The 26,444-nt window shown below is 46.1% G+C and overlaps 1 protein-coding gene across 4 annotated transcripts in view; it reads left to right on the top strand.

The window, feature by feature from the left end:
- The window catches only part of MEIS1 (Meis homeobox 1), a 108,298-nt gene extending 88,447 nt beyond the window's left edge, over positions 1-19,851 (top strand). For 3 of the 4 annotated variants that reach the window (XM_082303479.1, XM_082303478.1, XM_082303480.1), the window contains exons 10-13: positions 14,100-14,158; positions 15,369-15,458; positions 15,731-15,826; positions 18,286-18,422. In XM_082303479.1, coding sequence (XP_082159605.1) covers positions 14,100-14,158; positions 15,369-15,458; positions 15,731-15,789 — 208 coding nt within the window. In that variant the 3' untranslated portion in view covers positions 15,790-15,826; positions 18,286-18,422. Of the gene's footprint in view, positions 1-14,099; positions 14,159-15,368; positions 15,459-15,730; positions 15,827-18,285 lie in introns of all 4 variants that reach the window. The other variant, XM_082303481.1, reaches the window with a different exon arrangement.
- The last annotated feature ends 6,593 nt before the right edge of the window (positions 19,852-26,444 follow it).

Below are 26,444 nucleotides of genomic sequence, written 5' to 3'. Positions count from 1 at the left end.
CTGCTTTTTTCAAAATGCCCTTGTGCTATCTAGGGCACAGCCTAGACAATGCTGGAGCAGCTAGTCAATATTTTATCTTGCCCTCATTCTTCCGTGCTTCGTTTGTTGAGCTGTATTCAAACCATGCTTGAAGATGGAATTAATAATTACTGCTGGGCTTTCCTGTGGCACTTACTGCTGTAATACCCAAGTCCTTCCCTGACCTCCACGTGCTTATATATGCATACAAGGTTGTGGGTCTGCATGGTATTTTTGCAGTTCCCCTGCAAAGAGAAAGTAAAGTGTTGTCCTGGTTCACAGGGGAAGAAGTGAGGCTCAGAGAGGTCCAGGTCCAGCACAGTCATAAGTTTTCGGTTGGTCTGGGACTTTGAGGTGACTCAAAATTACAGCAATTTATTTGCGTGTAGAGTCCAACGATCATTGAAACTTCCTATTTCGTGGAAACTCCAAGTTTTGAGTGCCTTGGTGTCTTACATTGCCAATGTCCAGTGTTGGGAATGGAGGAGAGATGTGAGAAATCAGTAACTTACAGTGAAAGGTTTGGGTTCAGTGATTTACTCAGTAGCTCTCAAGAAGTCCAAGGAAGCAGCAGAGCTGAATCTTCTTCTCCAGTGTAGCATTTGGCTGTAGGAACCAGGACTGGCTTGCTTTTCTTCCTGCCTTAGTCATTCAACTTTGTCAAAGTTTATTTCCTGTAGAAATAGACTTTTTTATTTTATAATGCCCTCACCTGTTCTTTTAACAGACATAATTGTCATTGGGATGCTTGAGGTATTGAGCCATATCGAAAATGGTAGCATGAGCTGGTAACTGAACTGTAAGGAAGTGCATTAAAGACTAGGGTGCAAGAAACTCTAGTAATACAGTGTCCTAAGTCCTGAGTTCTTGATTTTATGGCCTTGGCTTCTTTAAATGTGAGTTTTGTATATAATTTCCTAGGCTTGAAAAAAACCTCCAAAGAAATCCCAACCAAACATATTGGAAAAAAATTATCAAATAATGTAATCAAAGAATTTCCCTAATCTTACTCTTGGAGTCAGATGAAATGGATTTTACTGAAACTTTGTAAGAAAGACATTTCAAAAGGGCTCCAAGACCAGCCCCAAGATGAGTGTGGAAAATCAGAGATGGACTTGGGATAGGAAGACCTGAGCACCTTCCTGTATGTAGCACTGCCAGCTCAGGGCATAGACACACAGAAATAATTTATTACTCTTTTAGTCCCCTCACAACTCTCCTCCAGCAGGAAATTTCCTTCTGCCTCCGTTTCTTTGCTTGTGGGTAAGACTAGTGGTAGAGCTTTGCTGCAGTAGTTGCATGGGGCAGGGGAAGAAGCGCTTTGCCATGGCATGGGCAGGCAGGGTGGCATGGTGGGGACAGGAGGATTCTGCACTTCTCACAGGAGAGTGCTCCCCAGGACCCAGCGATGAATGGGGAGCACCACTGTGAAGGGTGTCCTTTCCATCTGCTCGTCCTGGCTTGCAGATGGTGGGGTTACGGATGGAGCAGATGGGAGAATGCAGATTGGGAGATGCAGATGGAGAGGTGCAGATGGAACCAGATGCAGATGGGGCAGATGCAGAAAGCCCCTGCCTGCCCCTCCACAAAGGGACAGGGGAAAGAGGAATGGCTGCACAACTCTCCACCTTTTGGGAAAGAGTCCCAGGCCCCTTTTTTCCCACTGTGGTTTTTATATCATAGCATGCCAGGTGTTTGGTGCATCTGAATCACACCCAAACACTCCCAGATCCAACTGATCATGTTGTTTGGTGTTTCTCACGTGTTTAGCCCCATTCCAGCCCCCTGGAGGGGATGGAACAGCTCCTTCCTGAGGCTGGGCATTTAGCGTAGACATCATCTTTGCTCAATTCCTTCATGGAGGGTGATATTCACCCTGAGCAAAAGGCCAGCACATGACCAGTGCACCACTTTAGTCCCACTTAAGCACTATTTTTAGAGTGTAAGTGGGGGAGGAGGCCAGCAGGGAGGGAGCATAGCAAAAGCAGGTGCTGGTAGTATATGCAGCGTTGGATTTTCACCCCTACTGCCTACCAAATTGTGGACTACAATAAATAGGGAAGATACTTGGTTTGCCGAGCACATCACACACAGGGGTTTTTAGTCCTTGGGGAATAAAATATCTGCTTATTTTCAGATGTATCTATTACTGCTTTTGTTGTAGTAAACAGATTAAATGAGAAAAGGTCAAGATGCAATTTGAATCTGTGTAAGAACATAACAAATACTTTTCTCAGTAATCAGATATAGTAAATACAAGTACTTATTTACTTGTAAATGTTAAAACATTCACAAATTATCCTCTCAACTTCAGCAATACGAACTTAACCATCAGATTTTGGAGACAATTTACTTTTCTTCTCTGTGTGATTCAAGAATATGTATACAGTTTTTATTTAAATACTGTTGTGTTAATGAGAATACATGCAAAAGCAGGAAAAATTGGAATAAGAAAGAATATATGTTTTGTGTGTAACAAATACATTTTGTTTGATATTCCAGAGAATAAGACAGTAGGTGTTTAGTGTATGAAAATCATCCCCCTCCAAGAAAACGCCCACAAAACACCAAGAAAACTATTTTTAAAAGTATCTTGCTGGGTGAATTGTTACATCGTTTGAGCAGTTCAGAATGTGTGCGGTAAATTAGCTGTTCTAAACGTACCATGTGCCGGATTTTTCAAGCAGATTTTTACATTTATGTTTTCACTAAGTCTTAGCTAATTGTTATGCCTTTCACCTTGAATGCCAATTGTAATAATAATATTACATCTGTAGTCTATTTCTCTGTTCTTAAATTACAGCAATCAGGAATACTCACTAGGTAAAATCCTGTATAGTTACTCATAAGAAAATATTGAAATCAGATGAAAAAATGTTTAGCTTGCATATTGCCTTAGACAGCCCTGGAGAGCTGCCAGGCAGTCAAGGTATTATTAGAAAAGCTGAGCAAATAGCTTACAGGGGGAAGAGCTGTGAATGTAGAGCCATCAGGTACTGTCGGATCACCGGATTTTAGGCTGGAATTTCCTTTTTTAGTTCAGTAAAGCCATTTAAAAGTACAGCACAGTGGTTCAAATGTGGGGTTTGGGTTTGTTGAATGGGTTTAAGGAGTAGTGATACAGTTTTGGCACAGCACATGGGTGTTTTTCCAAAGGGTTCAGGTGCTCAGAGGAGGTGAGTAAAGAGTTTACTTGGGGAAATGCTCCCCTTGGCCTCCAGGACTTCAGGTGGAGGAGAAGATGGAGACCTAATAGACCCTGGGTTTCTTGTGCAGTCCAGCCTTGTCAGTCTCCACAGCCCCCAGACTGCCCCAAAACAAGGGTCATCCCATTCAGGAACACCAAGGAAAGATGTTTCTAACCATTGCTCTGACAGCCCCTGGGTTCTGACAGCCCCTGGGTTCAGACTGGGAAAAACGAGCAAAGGAAACACCATTTATTTCAAAAGCAAATGTGGAATCATTTTGCCCAAGCTAAAAGACTAATTAGTGACACCCTGAGCACTTGGCAAAAAAAGAAACCCAAAACTTGGTATTATTTTAGTCACATAGATGCTTTTTTGAGAGGAAGTAAGGTTGGTTCCCGCTGCAGAGCATTGCACAGTGTGAACAGAGTTTACCTGCCAATAGTCCTGACTAGCAAAAGGTTAATGTGCAACCAAGAAAAAACCTCTTTTCCCTCTTCTGGAGTGGTCTTGTACTCAAGAAACTTTTTTTTTAGTTGGTGCATTAATGGTCTGTAACGAATGCGATGTCAGGTGCCAGGGAAATAAAATGTAATAGCACCATGCAAGCATTTGCCACTTGCTCTTTTCTCCTCTCCTGCTCTAGCTTTGCTCTGCAGGATCAGGGTAGGGGTCAGAATGCTTTGCTTGATACCTCTTTTTTAAAAATACTGAGATTCAGGTGTGCACCATCTCAAAACTAGAGTTTGGCTTTAAAAAAGTGCCTGTTCAGGACACTATTGTATTGTGGAAATGCTGCACTGGAAGCAAGGGGAGAGCTTTGCATTGTCTCTGTACATACAGTTCTCAGGTCTTGGTTTCTTTTTAGTGTAAGAGATATCCTTGGTATATATTAAAAAAAAAAAAAAATTACATGCCCTCAATATATGAAAAGAAAAAAAAGACAGAAGGGGAGAGTAATGGCTTGTCATTGCTTTGCAAGTCAGGCTTTGGTCTACTTTTGTCATAGCTATCTGAAGTGTGTTTACATATAGTTTGCCTTTCTGGTATTTTGTGCTTGCACAGACCTGATCTCCACCTATTTTGTGTCAACAGTTGCTGAGATTGGTGTAGAGTGATTAACCGTCACGAACTGTAACACCGACACATGGAGAAAGGTGCCCTCAGAGACCCTCTCTCGCTCTTAAATCAGACGCTTGCTCCGGGCTGCACCTGCATAAAACAAACTGCCTGGTTCAAAACTCAGCCTGAAATAGTAAAAATGGGGCAAATGTTGCCTTTTTCTTGGTTAAATCAATTTTCTCTTCTCAAAAGTGAGACACAGACAGAGGGGCAGGGTGAGGACGTGCTTTCGAGGGTGTGTGTTTTGTCCTGCCTGCCCTGGAATGATTTCAGTGTATGTGATGCATGGCTGGCTACACCAGCCTTAGCACCAAGCAGGATTCTGCCTTTTCTTTGACTTTTCAAAAATAAAAGAAATGGCAGCAGATGCTGAAAAAATATTGCTTCCACAGTTGTTCAATGAAATCTAGGTCATGTAACAGTTTCATGGGTTATTTTTTTCCTCCCTTGCCCAGGCACTGTAGTCCTTGTGTCTTTTTTGGCTAAGGATAAAACTCCATACTAATAGCTTCTTTTAAATTCAGATTTGTCCCAGAGATGTCTGACTTCCCACCTGGGTTATAAAGGTGGTTTGTACCATCTGAGGGCTGATCCCTAAGCTTTCTCTGTCCCCTGGTCTCACAAATTCTTTTAATCTTCAACATTCCTCTGACTTCCCTGTGTGTCTTTTGTTGATGTTGTTTTCTGAATGTGTCTTTTCTTCTGCCCTGAATATGATGCTGTCAGTAGTAGGATTATAAGCAAAATGAATCACTTCACTTAATGGGAAATTATGTTTAGATAAAGTAGATTACAAAGTAGGCTATTAGTAGTGGTTGGAAAACAATGTTTTGAAGTGGGATGTCTTGGGGCATGGAGAGTTTGTTCAGAAGTGTGGGGTTGTTTTTCAGGTTGGCCGTGACTCAGAGTTGTCTCTTTTGTGGTTTCTGGGGAGAGAAAAAAAAAAGGAAAAAAGAATTCAAACCAGTTTTTCAGGTGCCCACATCACACAAAATGCATCAATGTGCCTGTATTTGTTGTCTTGATTGTGGTGGGGAAGACACAACCGCAGGAATAAAGCTTCCCTCAACACCCCAAACCAGTGTCTTGGGGTATAGGCCAGAATGATGTCAAAGCCTATTTCATGTGCAAAACACAGGTCCCATGCAGAACTTCAGTATATTTTCTCTTTGGGGGCTCTGAGAGTGTTTTCTCCCAAAGACACCAGTTGATGGTTTTGGTTTGGCCACCCTGGGCTTGCTTCTCCTTTTTTGCCATCTGAGGGAGCTGGTGTGGGGTGACTGGGTGTGGAGTTACTCCATACTCCTTCATTGCCTTTTGGAGATGAGGAGGATGAAGGGATTCATCCAGGAGTATAGGCAGGTCATTTCTCACACCCTTCAGTGAATGGGAACATATTTGAACCAGCAGCCAGATGTGGGAGCCGCCTCTCTTCTTTTGCTTGGGCTGGAGGACAAGGCACAACTTCCAACTCCCATGCTGTATGTGGGGTGGGGCAGAAGGGAACAGAGAAGCTGTTTGGACAAGGCTCACAATTTGATGTATGGAAGCTCAGAGATCATGCAGGCACTTCTCACAAGCTCTACATTCCCCTAAAAAAGAGGTTATGCTGAGTAGATCGAGGACATTAAATTGCTGAAATAGGGAGGAGTGTTTTCAGAGAAATAGCCAGTATTTTGCTATCAGCTCTCACCCATTCCCAGCTTAATCCCTGCCATCAAATGGGGCTTGGGTTGTTGGTTTGACATGATCTGCTGAAGAAAAGCTGCTGGGTTGCACTGCTGGCATGTACCAGATCAGGACCCAAATTACTGAGTCTGGAGAAACTCTCCTGAAGGATCAGATGGGAAGTTGATGTTCAAGCCCTTCTCAGAGCTGTGAGAAAACACTGAGCTGGGAGATGTGCATCTCAGCCTGGGCAGCTCTCAAAGCTCTCAAAGAGCCTGCCCACCCTCTATTACAAGTGTTTTTGTGGGAGGCAAGATTTTGTCTGCTAGTGTGTTGTATTCCCAGCCATGGTGCTTGTGGGGGCCAGTGCTGTCCCAGGCAGGAGCTAGAGCAGCCTTAGTGCTGCTCTACTACGTGAATCCTTGCCATATTCCTTAAAGGCTAATTGTGGCACATGGAGATCAGCAAAGTACAGCTGCGCTGGGATTTAGGAGCAGGGAAGAGACGGGAGGTCAGCTCCGCTGGCGCTTTGCCATGTAAAGATTTCCCCTTACATCATCTGGCTGCTGAGGGCGAGTTTACATCTGCTTTGCACCCAGAGGGAATTGTGGTGTCAGGGAAGGAGGTTGCTGAGAGTTCTCCCCAGTGCAGCCAAGACCTGCAACACTGCTCTGACTCCCTGGCATTGACAGGGAGATGCCTGGATCAGAATTTTCACTGGAAGTTGTGGGATATGCCCAGCCACTGCCCTGGAGGGATGTCTGCTGAGATAAGAGATTTTGCAATCGCCCAGCAGGACTCCCTGGAAAGGACTTTTGAGTCATGGTGAGGAAAAGTAGACCCACAATCCTTTGGGAGACCCTATGCAGATCTTTCTGTAACCCATTGGTCTATCCCAGACCCTCTGTAATCCATTGGTCCCCTTGCTGATCCCCTGTATCCCTATAAAAGAAGACAAGTTCGCCTCTGTGGCAGAGAGCTCGTCCCTGGCCTTCCCTTCGCCGGAGGGAACCCCCAATAAAGCTCCCTTCGTGCGGAACCAGCCACACGGGCCTTCTCGTCTCTCTCTCCGGTCTGGTTTGGCCTAGAGGCAGCCCTGCAGAGCTGAGCTGAAATCACGAGCTGATAATCACTAAAGAGCTGATAGCTTCTGCAAGGGCTCCTCTGCCAGCAGCTGAGAGGAAGATACCAGACCTCGGGCAGGCGATTCCTTTCGGGACCATCTCCCCGGACCGGTCATATCTTCCTGGGTCGCAGCCACAGACCCCACCACCAGCTGTAATAGGAAGTGTTCCATGTTGGCTAAGCTTTTCTAAGGGGAGTATGTGGATGGGAGGGAAGGAGGAGAAGAAGGAGAGCATATCAGAAAGGCCAACAGCAGCTCACCTGTGATGTAGAAGAGCACAGGAGATGGGCAGAGCAGGCAGGCATATCTCCAGGGACCCCTTCCCCGGGCACAATGGCTCTTCACTCCTCCCCAGCAAAATTTTCATTCAGAACCTGCCAAATAAATAGAAATGGGGTTTAGCTCCATCCTTTTGGGGAACAGGCAAAATTTTGCAAGACTGGAATTGGCTGCTACCCAGCTTTCTTTTAGAAAGACTCATCAAGCAGCCACAGCCATGAGCCCTGCGGAGAGATGGAGCATTTGGACCAGGAGCTTGTGGGTCCCAGCTCAATAGAAAGCCACCAACCATCCCTTCTGTGTCCAGAGGACAGGCCACCACCAGGCTCACTGCTACCCCAAGGCAGTCACCATGCCTGCATTTTGTCCCATGGGGCTGGTGCTGGTAGGACAAAGGGGGTGGCTGTAAATTGAAAAAGGGTAGGGTTAGATTAGATATTAGGGAGAAATTCTTCCCTGTGAGGGTGGTGAGGCACTGTAACAGTTGCCCAGAGAAGCAATGCCCCATCCCTGGAAGTGTTCAAGGCCAGCTTAGATGGGGCTTGGAGCAACCTGGTCTAGTGAAAGGTGTCCCTGCCCATGGCAGGGGAGTTTAGAACTAGATGGAAGGTTCTCCAAAGAACCTTCCAACTCAAACCATTCTAGGATTCTATGATCCTATCATGAGCTGGTGCTCCCCAAAATACAGTCTTTTTATTTGGAGGCAGGATGTGTCTAGCAGTGATTTGAGAAGTATGATATGGAGCAAGTGGGGAAGGCTCCCAAGCTTAAGGGCTAGGGAGAAGAGGAGGTGGCCAAAGGTAGAGCTGGTGCGTGCTGGGCCAGCCAAAATGTAGTGCATAGCCAGCTCTCTTACAAGGAGCACATACCTGATCTCATCTCTCTGCTTTCTATTTTTGCCGTCGATATGCTCTCTGCATTAGCAGACTTGGCTTGGGGAGAGATTCGATAGCACTCTCCTGCTTGAAAGCAACTTTTCTGAATGCACAACATGAATCCATTGGTGGGGTCACATAGTAATGCTTGAAGTCAGAAGCTATTTTTAAAACTAAATTGCAGAACCACACATGGCTTTCATTAGTGCTTTACATCAAATTTGTCAGCTAATTAGTGGTTTTTCATCACTAGTTTTTGCATAGTATTTTATTTAATTCACTCTCCAATATTGTCTTGTGACACCCCTCAACCACCAGTGCAGTCCCTGGCACTGGTGCTGTGCCAGCAGAGGAGGGAGGAAGAAGAGAACTTGCAGGGGACCTTTCTGATGCTCCTGATGGATGGGCCCTCTGCATTTGGAGTGTATTCCAATGTTACGTGTCTGGAGTGGGTGGTTAGCAGCCCTTGTACTCTCTTCCCTCCCTACCTCCATTTAGTGTTGTAAATGATGTATTGCAGTCCTGAACTGTCTTTGGTTTAGAGGAGGAGGAGAAACCAAGAAAAGTTGCCAAACATGATTTCATGAGGTTTGACTTTAAATTGAACAAAGTTTCTTGAGTGTCTTGGATTTTTTTTTTCTTTACAAATAAAGGGAGTACAGAGAGCATGGATTGCTAATGACTGGTAGTTACGGGTCATTAAGCTCACTAACTGACTTCAGGATCAGAACTTTCTAATAACAGCAGTAAGCACTCTTTTAACATCTATTTCTCATTTTAGGGATGGGGAGATGTGATTACCATTTGAAAGTCTGCAGTTATTTTTTCTGTTCATAATTACAGAGGCAGCTTGCTATTTTCAAGGCTGTTTTTAAAACATTTGAAAGTATTCGGTGAAATAATTTCTGTGTTGGTATGGTTTTTTTCTTTTCTTTAACTGACTCTTTTAAAAATCTCTGGAAAACAAACACAGAGAAAAAAATGAAAATATGTTAAAATAAGGAATAAAGCAGTTACTGAAGTGTAATAATCTTGGTTTATAGCACACTTTCCATTTAAATTGGTTTTATTAGAGATAAACCTGTTAAGCGTTGAGGAATTAAGTGCTGAATAGAGAATGTTGTTTTGCTGCTGTATAAATGAAGGATCCCACAGAGTGCAACTGGTTTTACAAGTAAATTATTTGCCAGTTTGAAGTGCTATGTTTACTTCAGGATCTGTTATAAAAATTATGATTTGTTTGTTGTCAAGAGGGATACTGGTTTTTTTGGAGGGGTATGAGAGGTTTTAGCACTGGGGTTTGTAGGTAATGTGGGCTTTCTCATTCTCCTTACGCCTGGTTTGCTAGGAGGAGCTCAAGGAGAAAATGAGGCAGAGAGATTTTCAGGAATTTCTTGGCTCTGCTAGTGAGACACAGATTTCTGGCGTGCAGCGCTTTGGGACAATATTGAGAGGGAGCAGCCTGTGACTCCGAGTAGCAGAAGTCAGTAATGGTGCGAAATTCTCCTCATTTCGGAGGGCTGGGGGCAGAGAAAAATTCAGTAGACCGCAAAGTCTCAGCATCTCCTTTCAGACAGCTGGTCCTGGAAAATTTCATTCAAAGACTGCAAATTGGAAGTCCCCACAATCGCTCTGTCGATTCTTGAGCAAAGGTGACTTTGGAAATTCGTGACAGCAGAGGAAGGTCTTGTTTTATTCACTCAACAGAAGTGAAATACAAGGGGAAGGGAGAAAGAACAGATCTGTGCGGAAAATGTCACTCGGGCTGTAACCTGAGCCTTAGCGAGCTGTGCCTTTTGGAGGGTTTGGTGACCCTCTGAAACTTCTTGCTCTCTGGCTGCTATTATTGTAGCCAATTTCCAGCTAAAATAAGTCTTTTGTCATCACCAGCCATGCAGCCTCTTGCTGAGAAGAAACAAAACTTGTGCGTGGCAGCAAGGGCGGCCAAGCTGAAGGTCAGAGTGCAGAGGCAGATTGCTGCATCCCCGGGGCTGGGGCTGGAGCTCACCCGTGGGACCAGCGATGCACCAACCAGGGAGTCTGCCCGTGACCTCTGGAGACAGACCTCAGGCGAGAAGCCTAAGAGAAAATATCCTAGTAAAATGCAAATGGGAGAAAAGAGGGTTTCCTCCTCCTCTTTAGGGTTATGCAGGTGGAATTGCTGTGTTTTTCTTGCTTTTTGGGACACGGCAGAAAGTGTAATCCCATGTGTCTGAAAAGAACAAGGAAAAGCTAACTTGAAAAAAATAGAAAATACTTCAAACTTCTGTGTTTGCCCAACTGTTCAAATGTTTTCTCCATGCCAGATCCTTCCCCTTACAAAACAAAAAAAGGAGGAAGGGAAAAAAAAACCACCCAGCCCAAGGCCTCACTTTGCTGAGTGCAACTTGTACGCTGAGGGATATTATGTTGTTGTGCCTCTATTGATCCTACTCTTTTGAGGCAAAAAACTCAAACCAAAAATCCCTTCCTCATCAGAGCAAAGGTACCACAACACAGAGCACTGGTGTGGGGAAAAATACTTTATGCAAGCCTTTGAGCCCTATTGGGTCTTTACTCACGTGAGTAAGGTTATACATCTGTCTTAAGTTTTATGCTAAATTGTATTTTGATAATACTCCATTTCATTAGCAGTTAGTATGCAATATCTTTTTTAGGTCCTGATTACTCTGAATTTTTAAAGATTGGAGTGATTTAGACTTTCTTTCTCTTAAGATGGGTGAATATGAGCATTTGGAAAAAGGGGAAGGGAGATTTTTCCTGTTAGCTTTTCTGTTCCATCGTTTTTGCTGATGTTCAAATCAGCTTGGCACTTTGCAAATTCAAAGAGTGATCGAAAGATCCTGGCCCTTCTCTCAAAGAAAAAAACTGAGAGTATGAAGAAATTAACCACATGCCCGTATATTTCTGCAGCAGCAGTTAATTTGCAGTTTTGCTTGCAAAGAGTTCTCAAATGTGATTTATAAACATCACAGCACTGCATTGTGCTGTCTCAAGGCAAGCTACATTAATTGTTTTAATCTGATAGGTTCTTACAAATTCCAGGTTTGGGATGCAGGAAGAAACTTGAAAGTGAATACTTTCTTCTTTTTTTTCTTTTTTTTTTTTTAAATGCATAGTGGTTTGGAGTCTACTATAATGCAAAGTAAAGCGTTGTGTTACAAAGGCAGGGAGGATGGGACAGAAGGTTAAAGGGCATCCTGGAAACAAACAGCTGGACCAGTTTATTTAAACAGATACAAGGATGGGGAGCTGACCTCTGTTTGACTTCTAGTGGGAGGAGCGAGAATGTCATTTTATTACTTTGCCCAGAAGGAAAATGTTCTTGTGTCTGAATTCCCCCCAAAGACATCCAAACATTGAGCTGTTTGGCAGAATTGCTACTTATAGAAAATACTTACACAAATGCGTAGGAAGAAGATAACTGTTAAGTACCTATGTGTAAAATGTTCTTAAAGCAGATAGCCCAAATGATAGCATGGGGCAAACAGGTGAGATTATGTTTTACCATAGGCACATCTTGTGGGTAATTACTGGTAAACTCTAGATATATAGTTTATTCTAGTATATTAGTATATAAACAATACTATATATAGTACAGCTTATTATTTTGAGACCCCCACCCCCCTCTTAAAAGTGCTTGTAGTTTGGAGGAGAAGGAAGAAAAAGTTGTGAAGTTGAGGTTGTTACATGCCTAATGTTGCTCAGCACTTATCTGGGGTAAAAGTTATTTTGGTGACCAGTCACTTTCACACTACTCCTTTCCTCCTGCCACACTACCAGGTCCTAGCAGTGGGGCAGAAGGATGGAGTAAACACAGCAAAAGCCTTACCAGACTCACAAAAAGAAATTGCTGAGGCACTAGGGTTTTGTGGTGTTGTTTTACTTCGAAGAGTTACTGTGAAAATTGCTTTCTGCAAATGCAAATTACAGATATTAAACAATTTTCTAATTGGTCATGGAGCTAAGGCAGCTAATGGGGAAAAAAAGCAGGGTTTTTTTTAATTGCTTATTTCACATGGTGTTTGTGCTACACCTGTGCTTATAATGAGAAAGGAGAATTAGTCTAACCTTCTGCTCACAAGATTCTAATTTTCATGGTTTGTACAAGATAATGATAAACTGATTTGCAACACTGTTTGCTGGAGTCGAGAGGGAGTGTTTATTGGAAATGTGTAGAAAAATTGATCCAATACTGTTGCTGACAAAACATGACCTAGTTCAGGTGTAAGGTTTCCAGTCTGGAAACCCGGGTTTGGTGCCTTTGAGCCCGTTTCCTCAAGACAGGTTTGATAAAGACTCAACATCTTGATTAATTTTTGCAGGAGTTTGGGTAATGGGTGTCAGTGGGGAATGGGAGATAGGAGGAGTCTGAAGTCACTGTGCTGGTCTTTGATGAGGGCAAAAGAAACAGCATGGGGCAGTGGTTTGCTATTCTTCTTCCCTCTGGTGTAGGCGAATGGGTGGGCAGAGCTGGTTCCCATGGAAAGATCCTGGTGGCTTTATCTCTGTGGTAGGAGAGCTCCTGCTAAGCCACCCCAAGCAGAGGCAATGAAAACAAGCATCAAGTACTCCTTTGTGGACTTTCCTATCCCATTTTAAAAGTGTACTGTGGTTTAGCCCACACTCACACTTCTTCCTTTACTAGTAAATGGTGCGGCATACATATTTTTATTATTCTTTTTCTCTCCTACGAAGAGTGCAAAGTCTGGTTATGCAGCTTTGCCATGACTAAGTCTCAATGGAGATTTTTTCCAAATGGATTTTAAGTAAACTTTCTGCTGAGTGAAACCTCAAGAGAGATTCTTCAAATGGTCGTCATTCAGACAGGTTCCCAGCCATGGTTTCCAGCCTCCTGATTTCATCACCATGGGGAGACCAGGGTACTTGTGATCTCTCTCCTTCTTCTGTTTTGTTCCAAATTATTTTGAATATTTCCAAATAAACATTGCAGGACTAACTAAGGCGAAGAGCTACAGAAACACAAAGAGTGGGGCTGCAGATAGCTATTTTAAAAAATGACTCTACCTCCTTTTTTTTTATTATTTCCAAAGATCTTCTTTTCATTGTTTGGGGGGGAATTTTCAGTAGTCCAGTAATTACAGTTTAACAAGATGTTTGCTGTAAATGGTCAGGCCTAGCTGGAGAAAACAGGATTATAAATTCAATTACTGTAAAGCTATGACCTCGCCTTGACCCCCTCAGACTTTGCATAAAGAGAGGGAGGGGGGAGAAAGCCCACCAAGAAATGACTAGGAGGAATGCATGGCTCTGAAGTCCCCAGCAGTGTGACTTAGTGGTGATAAAAGTCCAGACGTTCCCTCATTTGATGGGGTTCTGCCATCACAGTTCATTATCTTAATAGTGGGCATTAAAAGGGAATTAGGTTTGCAAGAGGTAGGGGCAGGTTTTGATAAAGAAAAAAATTGGAAAAAGAAGTTAGAGGACATAAGGCAGAAATGACACTAATGAGGGGGGAGGTAGCAGATGCCCTCACGAGCATCTCACCAGCTTCACACGTTTTTGTTTTTTTGGTGCCCCATTCTGTATTGAGAAGAGCGTTGCTGGCATTGTTTCCTGAAAACTCGGCTAATTCCCCCATGAAAAGATGAAATGGAAGTGTCCGACTGTGCTAAAAAGCAGGCAAACATAAATCAGCTTGGAAACCCCAAGCTCGTGCTCTCAAAGGTCATCAGGGTTAGAGGTTTAGCAGTATTTGCATCCCCGTGCAGCCTGATGGAGAGCGCCACAGTAGGGCGAGAGGGCTTGGGGATGGGTGGAAGACATCCCTTCCCTAACCATTTGCTTTTCTCTGTTTTCTTGCAGGTTTATTAATGCTAGAAGAAGGATAGTTCAGCCCATGATAGACCAGTCCAATCGAGCAGGCAAGTCCCCAGTAGTAGCTGTATTCAAGTCACACAGGCGAAAACAATCCTCAAGCCATTCACCAGGAGGTCCAGTACCTGGTAAATAAATGAGAAATGAATGCTGGGAGTGACAGACAATTAAAACACAACCAGCTTTCTTTCGTTATGACTGATCATTTTGGAAAAAAATACATTGAAAATTCAAAAATGGAAACTAAAATGATCCACTCCGTGACCGGACTTTCTGTACATTATCCCAATTATTCTTGTCTTTTTTCAGTAGTTGTTTGCAGTTTTCCTTCCCGGCTCTTTCTGCTCCTGTGACCACTCCCTGGTGCATGGCTTGGTGTGGAATTGCTGTAAACTTTATTACCTGTCAAAAGGGCAAAGGGGTCAGAATCACTTGTGGGACTCAGTAAAGTTCAAAGACATTCAATGAGGTAGAGCTTTATGTGCTTTAATAACCCAAGCCAGCTTACTTCTGAAGCTGGTTTTTAATGTACAGTGAAAACCTCCAGTTCAGGTAGTGGTGCTTGTACAGGCTCCTTTTGTCCCTCAGCTCTTCTTTTGGGATTGCTGAGAATTTGCTGTTTACTTTGGGGGTATTTATTTATATTTTTTCAAAACACCTTAAGTTTTCACATGTTGGTTCTATTTGGGGTCTTGGCTCACAGCTCTCTGGGGGGTATTTACCATCAAGGATTATCATAGCCTGTTACTCCCATTTGGTTTTGTTTTCCGAGTCTCACTGCCAAACTCCAAATCCATCGTTGTCCAAGATGCCTTTGGGCAACACTTCCTCTTCAAGTACATTTGATTATTTGTCATTAGGCGTAAATATCTGGCATGGATGTGTTCAGGTCCTGCCCTTTGAAGGCACAAGGGCGTAATTTAACACACTGAGATTTCAGTGTGACTATTCCAGCCATAAAATCCGGCTCCTATGCAGGTTTTTGCATTGACGTCAGCAGTGGCAGCAGCTGGAGCCGAGGCTCCTCATGTCTCAAGATTTCAGTTTGCTAACTTCATTTCCAAAGTTGCAGAAGGAAATTAAGCCAAAACTAAGTATGCTTGTTAGGCCAGCCACTAAATATGCACAGTGGATGTTTTCCCCTCTATTTAGAGCCAGCATTGATAGTCTGTGGGTGGGGGAGGTCGTGTCTTGATGCCATGAGAAGAGGTGACCCTATTGGCTATTGCTAAAAAGAAATGTTCTGCACCTTTCCAGTAAGTCAAGGAACACCCTACAACCCCGACGGGCAGCCAATGGGAGGTTTCGTGATGGACGGCCAGCAGCACATGGGCATCCGAGCGCCAGGTAAGCCCCCGGGACAGCATCGCCCACCTACGGGTGGCCTCGGTTGCGCCACCGCAGGTAAACACACCTCTGCCCTCTGCCGCCATCCCAGCTGCCTGCCTTGCCTCACCTGTCTTCTGCCTGCCTTCCATGCCACCGAGAGAAACCAGGCATCTCCTTGCTCGAGCTGTCCTGGACCCTCTGCCGTGCTATGTTTTGGAAAGGGGCTTTTGGCACTATCTGTTGACTTTGCTCATTTTCTGGCATCTTCTTGGATTTTTATCTCCCTCTAGGACCTATGAGTGGAATGGGCATGAATATGGGCATGGAGGGGCAGTGGCACTACATGTAACCTTCACCTAGGTAACCAATGGCAAAGCCAGGGGGAAGTAAGTACAAACGAGGTCTTTGTTCTCACTTTGTCCGAGGGATATTTGTCTTCTTGCATTTCCCTATGTTCTCCCTGCCCATAGCCTCATGCTTGTTCCTTCCTTTCCATCCATCCATCCTACACCTGGGCTCCTTTGGGTTTTCTCTCCCTCTGGTTCAGCTCCAGCTTTCCAAGCTCCCAAACCCCCCGCCCGCGTGCGCGCCGTACATTGACGCTGCCGTACATCGATGCCGCCATACATTGATGCTATTATCCATCCCCGAGCACATGACAAAACAAGGAGCAGCCAGGGAGGTGGGGGAGCCCGTCGTCTTGGCAACAGACTGATTTGCAAAATGTAAGCGGTCTGCAGCAGCGCAGGGAGAGGAAAGAGCATGTCCCCAAAGTGTCATAAATCTGTCTAACCGCAGTTGATGCATGAGTTACATTTCTCCCGCTAACCTGCAAGACACCAAAAAAGCCAAACAGAGACTTCTCATGGGGTAGGAAAAAAAAAACCCAAGCAAAAACCGGCAGCTTCACTTAGTTGCATTTTGGAAAGCGATGGACGAAACTTTGATTTTTTTTTTTTTTCAAGTTTATTTCTCTTTGTCTGTCCGTCATAATGGGATTACGTGTGGCAAAGGAAAAAGAGAGAATACAAAATAGAGGTGTGCGCAGCAGGCTATGGAGCTTAGCCCAGGCTAATTGACTATATCCAAATTAAGTATGCCATCACTTGCAGTGTGACAAATGGATTTGACTTATTCAGTATACAAAAATAGAGATCATTAATGCAATCTTCAGTGGCAGACCTCGCAAAGAAAGCCTAGAAAAACTGTTGCAGTATTTTTTTCCCTCTTGTCTTTTTCTAGGGGAAAATACATTATACAAATTTTGGTGTTGTTTTTTTTTTTTTTAAGAGTAAAGTGATTTGAAACACCAAGACACGATACCATGTTTAAATGGTGCTTGATTCTGTTTCTCTTGCTCTCTTTCTGGAGTTAAAAGAGTTATTTCAGCATCTTTGCTGTGCCCCCAGCCTATATTAACATAGGGTTTGAAGTTACCCAGGGCAAGTGTATTTCGTAGTAGTGTTCTCTGAGCCCAAGTCAAAACTAAGTTTTAACAATTAGCTGTGAAAACATTCCTCTGAGCTTGGGAATGCAATAGCCTTATTACCTCATCATGAAAATTTCTAGCTTAGTTAATTTAAATATTGTTTCTTAGTTTCTGGGTCAATTAAATTTAAATGATGTATTTTATGCTTCGTGACCAATTAAATTAATAGGTTATTACAAAAAATATTATCATCTTTTTTGATTAAAGAGCTGTGAGTACAGTATATTTTATAAGCAATTTTCATTAGTTCAAAACTGTTCCTTTAGGCTAGATTAAGCAGCTATTCATTGCTAGAGCCTTGAGACCTGATTCCAAGGTGTTCGGCGCATTCACAGCGCGCTCTTACTTAGAACTAAAGCCAATTGAACCTACTTAGCAATAGCGTATGCCTTTCACCCTTGATGATTATGGAGCTTATAGCTCTCCGAAACAATACACCTGTCAGTTCCCATCAGCTACAGCAATCCAAGCAGAAGGCAGAGGCCCACAGAAAGCAGGAGGTTTTATTGTTTTAGGTCCAATTTTTTTCTGATTGTTCTCCCAAACCCACTGAAAGGTTTGACTGACTTGCGCGTCTGATTTTTTGCAGAGGTGATCAGGGGGGTAAAGAAATAATTGATAACTGTTATTGATTATGTATATATTTTAATGTGCCTAAAAATATGAGTTTGATTTAGCAACCGTACTTAGTAATCCTATCAATTTCGGCTTCATATGAGGCCTTTGTTCAGTGATGTATGTCCCTGCTGTATTGCATCTATTTGAATGGCACAAATACTTGGGACAGATTCCAAGATATCAGGCTCAAGAGCTAAATAAATAGCTGTTGATAAACCTTGACACCTATTTAACCCATCGCTCCTCCCAAGTCCCTTGTTAGCTGCTACAGATTCTCCGCCTTGTATTCCCAGCATGCTTTTACAAGTGGGGAGAGGAAGGCAGGTGGCTGGAGTAAGGCCATGGGGAATGGAACCCACCTGAGAGCTCTCCGTGTGACGTTAGTCATCTTCAGGCTGGCTCTGCCTCTGGCATGCTTCCAGATCAGAAACACCTCCTTTGCATACGTTCCTAACCATAAAAGCAGAAAGCTGTTTTATCTCCAAAAACTCTGTATTTGGAAGGGGGAGGACGTTCTTGGGGTTTTTTTTGACCTGGGGGCCATTCCTGTTTCCGTCACTGTGAGTCCATACGTAGACTCCCAATTCCACAGAGGCAATGGCGCTCGCAGGCCCGTGACTCCACATCCCGCCTCGGGCTGGAGCCCGGCCTCCCTGTGCCCGTGTGGAGCAGCTTCATGGCCCAATGTCGGCAGCCAGTCCCCACCACTCACCACCACCTCTTTCTCTCCCTTTGCAGGGCTGCAAAGTATGCCAGGGGATTATGTGTCTCGGGGTAGTCCAATGGGTATGAATATGGGACAGCCAAGCTATACCCCGCCCCAGATGCCCCCCCATCCTGCTCAGCTGCGTCATGGCCCCCCCATGCATACCTACATTCCTGGACACCCTCACCACCCAGCGATGATGATGCATGGAGGACCACCCCACCCTGGAATGCCCATGTCAGCATCAAGCCCCACAATGCTTCATACCGGCGAGCCAGCAGTGAGCGGACAAGTGATGGACATTCATGCTCAGTAGCTTAAGGGAAATACACGTTGTCTGCAGCGATGGTAGATTTCAAACATTGTCTTTCTGCAATGACTATGGAGTTCTTGGCGTCAACTTTGGACCAAGGGACGTTCCAATTTTTCACAGGGACCCTGAAAAGCAGGAAAACACCAACTGAAGTCAACTTCTGGGGACACGCTAAATACCTATATAAGACATTAAGAGAACAAAGAGTGAAATATTGTAAAATGCTATTATACTGTTATCCATATTACGTTGTTTCTTATAGATTTTTTAAAAAAAATGTGAAATTTTTCCACACTATGTGTGTTGTTTCCATAGCTCTTCACTTCCTCCAGAAGCCTCCTTACATTAAAAAAGAAGCCTTACACTTATCCTGCAAATGACAGAAAGGGCTTATTTGCAGGATTTTTAGAGCATTAAAATAACTATGTCAGGCAGAAGAATCTTTCTTCTATCCTAGGATTTCAGCCATGCGCACTCTCTCTCTCTCCCCCCTCTCTCCTCCTCTGTCTGTCTTTCTTCCCTTTCTCTCCCTTTCTCCCCGTCTCTCTCCCTCTCTCTCTTTCTAGCCTGGGGCGTGAATTTGCATGTCTAATTCATTTACTCACCATATTTGAATTGGCCTGAACAGATGTAAATCGGGAAGGATGGGAAAAACTGCAGTCATCAACAATGATTAATCAGCTGTTGCAGGCAGTGTCTTAAGGAGACTGGTAGGAGGAAGCATGGAAACGGAAAGGCAGTGTATTTGAAGCCTAATTGTCACATCAGAGCATCCTTGTCCCCATGCAGCAACCACCACCTTGTACATCACTTCCTGTTTTATGCAGCTCAAAACATGGACTGAAGATTTATTTTTAATATGTTGACTTTCTTTCTGGGCAAGACATCGGTCATGTGTGCATTTTTTTTTCCATAGTCCCATCATGGAGCATTTATGTATACATTGTAAATAAATTTTGTGCAAAAAGGACTGGAAAAATGATCTGTATTATTGCAATTTTTTGTAAAAGTAGCAGTTTGGTATGAGTTGGCATGCATACAGATTTACTAAGTGGGATAAGCTAATTATACTTTTGTTGTGGTTAAACAAATGCTTGTTGATAGCCTTTTTCTATCAAGAAACCAAGGAGCTAATTATTATTAATAATCATTGCACACTGAGTCTTAGAGTTTCTGATTGAAACAGTTTGGATTGTATAATAACTCAAAGCCCAGTTGTAGTAGTTTGAGTGCAGTAATGAAATCTGAATCTAAAATAAAAACAAATTATTTTTTGTCATGGTGACTCCACTGCCTGCAAAATTTGTTTCCTGCCCCCATGCAGTATTTGTAGCCATTCTATCCCGGACTGAGAGCCGAGCAGCTACAAAATTCAGCTGGCTCTGGAGATGTTACCTATCATTTGCTATTTAAATATCAACTTCATATTTAAAGAATGTAAAAGTAATGCTACGCTGCATAAAGAAACTTCTTGGAACTTGCACCATAAATTGTCAGGATGGGAACTGTTGCCTGTAAATAAATGTAATGTCGTAGGGCATTATTGGACAGAAATTTGTAGTGTTACCCCCTCTCCGTCCCAAATTATAGTTCTAAAACACAGTTCTAATTATTGAGTTCCTTACTGGAACTGAGCATACTAAGGAAGGAGGAAAATAAAACTCAGAAAACATTGCCTGGGCAATGCCTATCTGTAAGGGGATGAGGTGCTGCTGGACCTCTGTGAGCAAGGCCAGTGCAGACCCTCATTAACCAATTTCCTCACACATTTGTGCTTTCTGCACCACAGCCAGCGAGTGAAAGAGCCCCAACCAGCCTGCTCAGGCTGAGACCTCGTTTGCTTTAAGTCAGATCGCAGCTATAGAGGGAAAAATAGAGATTCCCGGGGCTAGGAAAATGACACAAATATCTTAATTAAGGCGAAATAATGCAACCCCCCCAGCCCCTCCCAAGCCAGCCAGCACCACCGGCGGGAGGTGTCCCGGCCATGTTTCAGGACAGACTCCCGGGCTGGGCAGGGGCAGGCAGGGGTGCAGGCAGAGGTGCAGGCAGGCAATGCAGACCTTCCTGAATTAAGCAAGCCACCAAAGGGGGTCCTCTCCCCCCCGGTTGGGACTTCCTCCCCATCTTTTTTTTTTTTTTTTAACTCTCAGTTTTCTTTCTTTTTCTTTTTTTTTTCTCCTCCTTTCCCCCCGTTTTTTCAAAGGGCTGCTGCACCGCCAAGGAGGCTGAACATCCCGACTCATTCTTTGTGAGGCCGGAGTAATGACACTTTTCTGCCAAAAAGTGAATGAACGGGGCTTGCTTTTTTGCCTTTTTTTTTTTAGGTTTTGTTTTGTTTCGTTTTGTTTGTTTTGTTTTTATGTGTTTGGGTTTTTTGGGTTTTTTTAAGGTTTCTTGAAAGACAAAAACAAACCGCCCTCTCACAGGCAAGGGCACACGCGTCCCTTCTCCTCGCAGCCGCAGCGAAGTGGGGCGCAGACCTTCCTCCATGGGACCTTTTTTTTTTTTGGAGGGGGACACATTTCAAATTAAACCCACGATTACATCCCAAGACATTTAATCAGCTGTAATTATAACACATTCAAAATCAAGAATATGCCTTGACAGTATTTTTATTGTTATTGTTCATCGCACGATGTTAGACAGCTTCAGAGGCACAGGAAAGAGAAGTAAACGGGTTACAAATAGGGAATTATCCCTCGTTTAGCATTAAAATTCATTTAGATAAAATTGCCACAAACATTTAAATGGGGAGATTAGTTCCCCCTCACGCCTTATTGCACTCTCTCAATGGCTCCGTTAAGAACATTTTACACGTTGGAAATTCCGCCTTTTCGGGCCGCTCGCTGTTTCCTAGCTACCCTCCTTTCACCGCACCGGGGGGGGCCCGGAGGGGCCCGGGGAGGGCCGCCCGGCTGCGCCTCCGCTCCTCACCCCGGCCCTGGGGGCTGCGCGTCCCGCGGGGCTGCGCGGGGGCGGAGTGCGGGAGAGGGCGCGGGGTGGCGGCTCGCAGCCCCGCTGTCCTGCCGCTGCCCGCCGCCGAGGAGCAGAGGAGGAGGAGGACGAGGACGAGGACGAGGAGGAGGAGGAGGAGGAGGAGGAGGAGGAGGAGGAGGAGGAGGAGGAGGAGGAAAGCCGTCTTCGACTGCCATCTCTTGGGGGCTTGGGAGAGTGACGCGGGGGGGGAATGCGGGGGCTCCGGGGCCGCCCGAGGAGCGCCGCGGATGTTGCGCGCTGCCGGACTAAAGTTTGCACAGCCTTCGGCGATGCTCTGTTTCGTCGGTTTTGGTTTGGGTTTTTTTTTTATTGGCCCCGATTTCCCGCGTCCCCCTTTTCTTTTTGTGCCTCCGCCGGGCACAGTGCCCCGTGGAGCCGGGTGCGTGGGGTGCCGCGCAAAGCAAGCGCAGCGCTTTCTCCCCCTCACCACTTCACAGAGGCGGGAGAGGGGCCAGACCCCTCAGTGCGGTATTTGAGCGCACCGCTGCGCGGGGCCTGCCCTTCCTGTTGGCTGGGCACCCTTAACCCACGAGGGTTTTTTGGGGGGACAGCAATTTCCAGCCAAGCTGAGCGGGGCGGACCAAGTCCCGCTCCAGGCAGAGGGACTTCCGTGGGGGATGCCTGCCCTGCCGGCTCGGCCGTGCCACCCGCAGCCACAGGTATTTTTTGGGCTCAGAAGCGGCACTTTTCGGCCGCGCGGTGAATATTTCCACACCCGGCGCTCTTGCGCGAGAAGTTCCCGCTACTGGGGCCTCGCTCCACGCGTCCTGAACCTGCGTGGAAAATAGATCATTTATCCCCTCGCCTGACCTTGCTACGCCGCCCGTGATGATAACACACATATATATATTTATATTTATTTTATATTTATATTCATATATAAAAGCAAACGGACGTTTCCCGCGGGCCGGGAGGAGGCGGCTGGCCCCGGCCGCAGGCAGGGATGAGCGGTGCGTGGCGCTGCGCGGGGGCGATCGCGCCTGGGGTGGGAGCTCCCGGTGCCTCCTGGAGGTGGCTGCTCAGCTCCCGGGCCGGGCTGGTGCTTTGTGTGTGACAGCCAGCAAGCCTTCCCCATCCCTTTAATACGTGTGGAAATACCCGCATGCCTGTGTGGCAGCTGCTTCCAAAGCCCCAACTAACTCTTTTGGAAGAGCAGGGCGAGAAGAGTGAAAGGCGAAAGAAAGACTGTTCATTTTTTTCCTTTGGTGCCATTTTGGATGTCATCTGTTACCTTGGTGACTGTGCTCAGCCCCCAAAGCCCCTGGATTGTTAGGGGGGGAAAAAAAAAGCATGCTATTTCTGCACCGTCATTTATCACTGTCACCGCATAATGATTCCCCTCGCAGCTCCTTATTGATGTTTGTAATTGCATTATCTCATAAAGGGAGGGGGTGGCGGGCCGGGATGATCAATGGAGCCGCGCCGTGCATGCCGGGGTCAGGGGCTGCGGGAGGCGGCGGGGCCCCCCCGGACCCTCCCGGCCCCGGACCCCCCCGGCCCCGCTCCCCGCCTGGCAGACAACAAGTCCCGGGCACCGCCCGGAGCGCGGCCCCGGCAGCCGGCGTGCAGGGCCAGTGCAGCTCCCGGAGGGACCGTCCTGCTTGGACCCCCCAATTTGGGGAGAGGAAGTGGGAAAAAAAGATAGGGTTCCAGCAAGGGAAAGAATTAAAGTGGGTGTAACGTGATTTGTCTGGAAAAAAACCACTGGGTGAATTCTACCCCCAAATCCCGAGTACCTGCCTGGAGAACGGCGGTGTGGGGGTGCTGCAGTGGGGCTCCTCGGGGGCCCCTTCCCCGCAGTATCCCATCGGCCGCGGGGAATGCGCGGGGCCCCGCGGGACGGAGTGGCGGCCGCCCCGGGGAAAGGTCCGGCGGCGGGGAGCGCTGCCGGGAGCAGCGGGGGAGCTGGGGAGGGGGCAACAGGACGGGGATGAGCCCCCTCGGCGAGGAGGAGAAGGTCCCAGAAACGCGGCTCGTTTACCGCATTTAGTTGGTTTTTGAACCGGTTTCTTTTCGCCGAGCGCTCTATAGAGAGGGAAGCGCTGCTGCAAACCCCCAAACCGGAGCAGCCCACGGGGGATTTTCTGCCTCTCCCTTTTCTCCCTCGGCTCTATAAAATTACCAACGAAGTAAAGATTAACTCCTTTCTCCCCCTCCTCGCCGCGCAAAATGAACTCCATCCACTGAGCCCAAAAGTTTGAAGAATTATTTTCCAGCCATTTTCCCAGGGGACGAACCAGTGCACCCCATAACTCGGGACTTGGGGGTACCAAAGCCGAACCTGTGTGAGCCAGAACAGAGGGATGCTGATTTTGCCACAACCATCCTAGGCAGTCCCGGAGCCTCCCTTTCAGGCGCCGCGCTAAACCGAGGGGGGAGAGCAAATCCTCTTCTGCTTGTCCTTCACCGCATTGATCAGCTCTCTCCCCAGGTTTCCCCCTCTTCAATCTTCCCTTGGAAATTTTGCAACGCTTTAATTTGGAGGTAATACAGCCTAAGTGCTATTGTTCTTTTTCCATATATATATATATATATATATGGAAAAAAAATATATATATATATGGAAAAAAAAAACCATACACACACACACACACACACACATACAGACACATATATTTTTTTTTTCCATATTTCCTCCAGGAATGAGGGTTGGCGCTACCGTTAGCCTTGTAAAGAAACGCCGGTTGTCTGCTTTTACGTAAACATTCATGATTCCAAATAAACTTCATAAGGATTTCAATTGGAAAGTGAAGCGGTCGGCACTGTGAAGACATTGTACTTGAAATTTCAAATGTGAACTAATCCAACTTAGCTATTTTCTCACTTTTTCTGGTCTGATAGTTTGCAATCTGGAGATCCGTACTTTAAAAAAAAATATTTAGTGCCATAGCCCACGGTTAAAATAGTGAAAAATTAGTCTCGTTTCAGAAATTATTTATTTATAGAACGAACATGATTAAAACATAAAAAACACACAAACTGCAGCTGCAACAAAAAAACCCCACCGTGATTTACGATTATTAAATCTTTGATTGCCATGTTAATGTTTCTTTTTCTACCTTTCATTTGCATTTTAATCTATCGAATCTTTACAATTTTGCTGCCTCCTACTCGAATGATTGATTACACATCTGAAAGAGGGAAAAAAAATCCTAAGCTTTCTAGGCGAGCTTCTATTTTTCCTCCCCCCTTCCCTTTGCTGGTTTGCTTTCTGAAACCTTCCTCAACAATGTTAATGCAAGCAGGACAAATTAATTATGCTCTTTTAAATGTCAAAGGTATAAATAAAAATGCTTCCACCCCCCCTTTTCCTCTCCTTTGCTCCTGCCCCAAATGGGAATATTTTTCCAAGCCGCTTGTTTTAAAAGCAAGAAGGAATCACCCTGGTAAAATACAATTTAAAAAATCCGTGCAGCATCCTGACTGTAAATAAATATTATTGCGTGGACATTTACCTATGGAATAGGGGGGAAAAAAGAACCAGAGAGGCAGCGGGAGTCAGGGAGCGGTGATGAAAGCTCTCTGGCTCAGCGGCAGTGCTTTCCTTCTCTGCTGAGCCTTTGCTCTGGGGCTGTTCCCCGGCCCCCGGCCCCCCCGCCCTCCCCCACCCAAAAAAAACCCCACGCAAGAAAAGGGGGTGGTCAAGGTGCAGTCCCCGACAAGAAAGGAGCATGCCCGTGGGTTCTGCCTTGCCTCTACGCCGTGGGCCGGGGTAGGGGGTAGAAAGACTGGGGTGGCAATGTAGGAACGTGATGATCCCAAAGGCGGGTCCCACCTGCTGGGAGTGGGCGCCACGGGGCAGGGGGTGCTCAGGCGGGATAGCCCATGGGGGCCACCTACCTGGGGGCTGCCCACGGGGAAGACCCACTCGGGGAATGTCCACAGGTGGACACTGAGCTGGGGGATGCCCATAAAGGAACCACCGTCCCGGGGATATCCCCCCGAGGGGATGCCCACGGAGGGACACCCAGCCAGGGGATGCCCACGCTAGACGGGGCCCCCCGAGAATGCCTGCGCGGCGCACGGGTCTGAAGGCAGCCCGCGGGCAGGAATGGTACCTGCGGGGGCCGACAGGCGCCTCTTCGGGGAGGAATCATCAGGAAAAAGGGAAAAGAGAGGGCAGGGCGGGAGAGGCGGAGGCAGCGGCGCGGAGGCTCCGCACCTGCGGGCCGGGAGCGACCCGCGCGGGTCGGGCAGACAGGGAAGATTTAGAGGTGAAGAGACGGCAGATTGTTAAGAAAGTAATAGTAAGGTGTCCCATATACTACAGTTTTATTGTGGGGTAGTAACTACTAGATTTATTTATTGCCGAGGCAATATAATAAAGATAATGACCGCAAACTCAAGATAAATGCTTACGCCCATAGCTGGTCAATTCTTTTTTATTTAAGAGAGTGATCTGGAGAGGTGAAAGTCATCTTCTCCCGACCACAAATATCAGTCTTGGTTTCCACCAGGTTATAAACATGACATGCAAATAATGGAGCTGCTGCCGGGCGCGGAGAATTTGGGGTCGGGGGATAGGGAGGTGCCCCCTCCCTTGGCATTCCCCCTCTCCGAAGCGCCCGCAGAGGAGACCACCGAGATGAAACAACTGGGGAATGAGCCTCCCCACAGGGAAAGCGGGGGGGGAGAGGGGGGGAGGACAAATAAAAGAACCCCACCCTCTCAAACCCGTGGGGAAATGCCACTTGCGAGGGGAAGCGCCCGGGGGAGCGGCCCCGGTGCCCCGCACCCGCCGCCGCCCCCGCGCCCCTGCCCAGGGCGATCGTGTGTCAGCCCCACAATGGGCACTTCTACTCCCGGGCGCTTTGATCCTTGCACGGCCGGGAAAAAAGCCACCTGACAGCGATCTGCGACGGGCGGGAGAGAGGAAAA

The sequence above is a fragment of the Coloeus monedula genome (assembly GCF_965178545.1).
Source record: "Coloeus monedula genome assembly, chromosome: 2".
NCBI lineage: Eukaryota > Metazoa > Chordata > Aves > Passeriformes > Corvidae > Coloeus > Coloeus monedula.
Note: the sequence above shows the minus strand (reverse complement) of the source record. Positions and strands in the feature narration are given on the sequence as shown.